The 4553-nt window shown below is 39.8% G+C and overlaps 1 protein-coding gene across 1 annotated transcript; it reads left to right on the top strand.

Moving 5' to 3' along the window:
- LOC109232713 lies at positions 2241-3452 on the top strand. The gene has a single exon (XM_019398459.1). The coding sequence runs from the start codon at positions 2241-2243 to the stop codon at positions 3450-3452; it is 1212 nt and encodes a 403-aa protein (XP_019254004.1).

Here is a 4553-nt window from a genome sequence, read left to right as displayed (position 1 = left end):
ATTATCCATGCTTAAACTAGTTAATCATTATGTTGATCATTCTTATCATATTTACGGTCTTTGGTATTGGTTGAGTATTGATTCAAAGTTGAGGTTGGTGTTGTGGAACCAAACGTTTAAGTAAGACTTGTTCTTGTTGTTTCCATCTCCCTGTTGTTATGTTTTATTGTATGGTGAGGAAGAGTGTTAATGCACGAAGGGTGATGCCGCCATGTTTTATGAGTGATAATGCACGAAGGATGATGCCGTGCCATGTTATGAGAGAGTTAATGCACGAAAGGTGATGTCGTGCCATTTCTACCGATTCATATGGTGAGGTTGAGAGTAAAAGCATGAAGGGTGATGCCGTGCATTTTCCTTTACTGTGTTTTCTTGTGTCTATCTGTTCAAGGTATATCGGTTGATCTATTTCTTATTACTGTTGTGATCCTTTATCTCGTGATCCCCCCAGCATGTCCCCCTCCTAATATTACTTGCGTTGTTTCTATTATTGCTGTTATTGGTATATATATTGTTATAGTGCACAAGTTTATTTGTAAGTGTCTTGTCCTAGCCTCGTCACTACTTAGCCGAGGTTAGACTCGACACTTACCAGTACATGGGGTTGGTTGTACTGATACTACACTGCACTTCTGTCCAGATTTAGGTACTGGCCCAAGTTGATTGCGAGATTTCCTACTGGAACCATCCTATAGGAGACCCAAGGTAGATCTGCCGACGTTCGCACAACCTGGAGTTCCTTTCTAGATATTTCACTTTACTGTTTCTTTCATTTTGAAAACAGTTGTATTTCTTTCAAACACTTATCTGTAGTGAAATCTTAGAAGTTCGTGAATTGTGACTCCAAATCCAGGTAGTAGAATACATATATTAAGGTTGTTATGAATTTCCGCTTTCATTTGAATTCTTTATAGCTTATTTACTGTTAATCGTTGAAATGTATAAGAATTGGCATAATGAATCTCTAACATTAGCTTGCCTAGCATGTGAAATGTTAGGCGCCATCACGGTCCCGAGGGTGGGTATTCCGGGTCTTAACAATGCGAGCTCCTCTCCGCGATCGTGTAAGCTTAATGCTTGACGCACCAGCTGAACATCTCTTCTACGAACGCGTGAACCTACTCGTGATCCCGCTGGCCTGAGCCTCTCAATGCTTCGCAAACGCGAGCTCATTATCGCGAACGCGTTGAAAAAATTTCCCCTGCCAACAAAATGCCTTCTACGATTGCGACATTCTCTCCGCGATCGCGAAGAAGGAAACCAGAACTTTAGGAACAACAGTCCAACAATGAAGAAAATGGTCTGAAACCCATCCGGAACACACCCGAGGTCCCACGAACCCCGTTCGACCACACCAACCAATCCAAAACACATTACGAACTTACTTGAAGCCTTAGATCACATCAAACAATACCAGAACCACGAATCACACCAATTCAAGCCTAATGAAACTATTGAACTTCCAACTTCTAAAACTAATGCCGAACCATATCAAATCAACTCTGAATAACCTTAAATTTTTCATGCAAGTCCCAAATGAGACAACATACCTATTCCAAATCCCAAATATCAAAATTTTTCATGCAAGTCCCAGGATTACCAGTGGGATATTGGTCCCCTGAGGCACTAGGAAAATTGGCTAATGGAATTGGGAAACCACTATACACTGATAAAACAACTGCTGACATAGAGAGGATATCTTATGCTCGAGGTTTGATTAAAGTGGATGTTGCTCAACCTTTGCCAGAATGTATTGAGCTTGAAAAACCTTTTGGAACTTTACAGCAACAGGTGACATATGACTGGAGGCCAAATTTTTGTGTAGACTGCATAAAATTTGGCCATGATACAGAGAATTGTAGGAAAATTGAACCAGGAGCAAAGGAAGATACCTACCAGGAAGTGACTAAGAGGAAAAGGAGAAGGAATAGGAAAAAGAGGCCAGTATGGATAGATAAAGAATCAGAGGAAAATAATGGGGCAAACCAAGAAGAAACTCAACATGTAGAAGCAGAAGGGGAGGCACAACAAAATGCTTTCCAACTACAGAACCAGAAGGTGTAGCAAAATGAGCAAGAGATCAGTATACAAGCAAAGGGCAAGAGTAAAGCTATACAAGAGCCTATACTGCATGATCCTGTGATGATAATGAGAGCAAACAGATTTGCTGTTATGAGAATTGAGGAACCTAAAACTACAGGGGACAAACCTGTAGATGGCCTGAAGGTAGCAGAACCCCCATGATAGTATGCACATGGAACATCAGAGGGCTGAACAAGCTCTCAAAACAGAAGGAGTTAAAGCTCTTTCTGGAAAGACAAAAAGTTGATCTCATGGGATGTGTAGAAACTAGAGTTAAAGAAGGGAAAGCAAATAAAATCTTGCAAAAAGTAGCTAGGGGTTGGAAGTACTGCTGTAACTATAACACAGCAGTAAATGGCAGAATTTGGCTTCTATGGAAAGAGAGTATAAATGTGCAGATTCAAACTATAAAGGATCAGTACATACATTGTTCAATAGAGGAAAGTTCAACTCATTTCACCACAGAGTTTACAGTAGTATATGCTAAAAACACACTGCAAAAGAGGGAGGAATTATGGAATGAATTGCATCAGTTTGGAAAGCAAATCTGTAATGCTTGGCTCCTGAGTGGTGATTTCAATAATGGACTTACCACTGATAATAGAATTGGGCAACCAGTTACAGCTAAGGAGATACAAGGGTTCCAGGAATTGCTAAATAACCTGCAATTGACACCCATAAGGTCAATAGGCGGGCATTTTACTTGGTGCAATAAACAGCCTGTGGGAAGTAGAGTTTATAGCAAAATAGATTGGGCTCTGGGCAATTTTCAATGGTTGCAGCAATATGGCCACATTGAGGCAGATTTCTTAAACCCTGGAGTATCTGATCATTCCCCTATGATAATGAGGTGTGGAGAGAAGAGAAGAATGTACCCAAAGCCATTTAAGTTCTTTGTTAATGTCATGGAACACCCTGAGTTTCATGCAAGACTAAAGAAAGTATGGGGGCAGAATAAGGATATGAATGCCATGTTAAAAGTAAGCAAAAAGTTGCAGGATCTGAAGCATGAACTGAAGGACCTTAATCATTATATGGCATCCTATCAACAAAGACTAAATCAATCCAGACAAAAGCTGGAGATTGTGCAAGCAAACATAAATGTACAACCATTCTGTCAGAGTCTTTTTGACCAGGAGAAAGAGATCCTAGCTGAGTTAGATAGGTGGAACAATATTGAAGAACAAGTTCTTAGACAAAAATCCAGAGCAAATTGGATTCTGTGTGGTGATAGCAACTCGAAATACTTCCATGCCCAGTGGAAGATTAGACAAAGCAAGAACACAATCTCCTCCATTTATACAAAGACAGGTATCAAACTCACAGACCCAGTGCAAGTAGAATCAAAATTCATGGTTGTATTCAAATGATTCATGGGGAGCTGCAATGGTAAGATCAAATGTCCAAACTCAGAAATCATTAAAAAAGGGCCAATGTTGACAAGGGAGCAACAATTAGAAATGATAAAGCCAGTGACACTTACAGAAATAGATAATGCTATAAAAGACATGCCAGCAGACAAACCTCCAGGGATAGATAGATTCCCAATAGAATTCTTCACAAGGAACTGGGAGATAGTGAAGAATGATATATATGATGTAGTTCTGGATTTTTTTGAAACAGGAAGGATGCAGAAGAAGGTGAACTGTACAGCAATCACCTTGATACCTAAGGTTAGTTCACCAACATTAGTTAAAGACTACAGACCTATTGCTTGCTGTAACACCCTCTACAAAATCATAGCTAAGATACTACAGTTGAGAATTAAGAGGGTGATTGGGAGCATAGTGAGCCAGTCACAATCAGCTTTTGTAGAAGGAAGAAGCATTATTGACAACATATTATTCAGTCATGAACTGTTCAAATGATACAATAGGAAAGGGGTGTCTCCTAGATGTGTCATGAAAGTGGATCTTAGGAAGGCCTATGATACTTTAGATTGGAGGTTCTTGAGGAGAATGCTTAGTGATCTTGGCTTCCTATTCAGATTCATTGAATGGATTATGGAATGTGTTACAACTGTCTCATACTCTCTAGTGATAAATGGAGGGCTCACCAAACCATTTCAAGGACAAAGAGGTATCATACAAGGGGATCCAATGTCCCCATACCTCTTTGTAATTGCAATGGAATATTTGAATAGGGAAATGATGATGCTAGCAGAAAATGGGGATTTTAATTTTCATCCTAGATGCAGGAAGCTGGGTACAATTCACATCTGCTTTGCTGATCTTCTCATGTTTTGCAGGGCAGACACTGGATCCATCAGCCTACTCCAAGAGGTGTTTCAAAAATTCTCTGAAGCTACTGGTTTACAAGCAAACAAAGATAAGAGCTCTATATACCTGGCAGGAGTGAATGAAGATGAAAAGATGGAAATATTGAACATGTTGGGATTTGAGGAGGGTAAACTACCATTCAGATATTTAGGGGTTCCAGTATCCTCTAAAAAGCTAACTGTGAACCAATGC

Source organism: Nicotiana attenuata, chromosome 9 (genome assembly GCF_001879085.1).
Source record: "Nicotiana attenuata strain UT chromosome 9, NIATTr2, whole genome shotgun sequence".
Lineage (NCBI taxonomy): Eukaryota > Viridiplantae > Streptophyta > Magnoliopsida > Solanales > Solanaceae > Nicotiana > Nicotiana attenuata.
This window is presented reverse-complemented; position numbering and strand designations above follow the sequence as displayed.

Coding starts and splice junctions, on each gene's coding strand:
- LOC109232713 (XM_019398459.1), top strand. CDS start 2,241: ATGATAGTATGCACATGGAACATCAGAGGGCTGAACAAGCTCTCAAAA.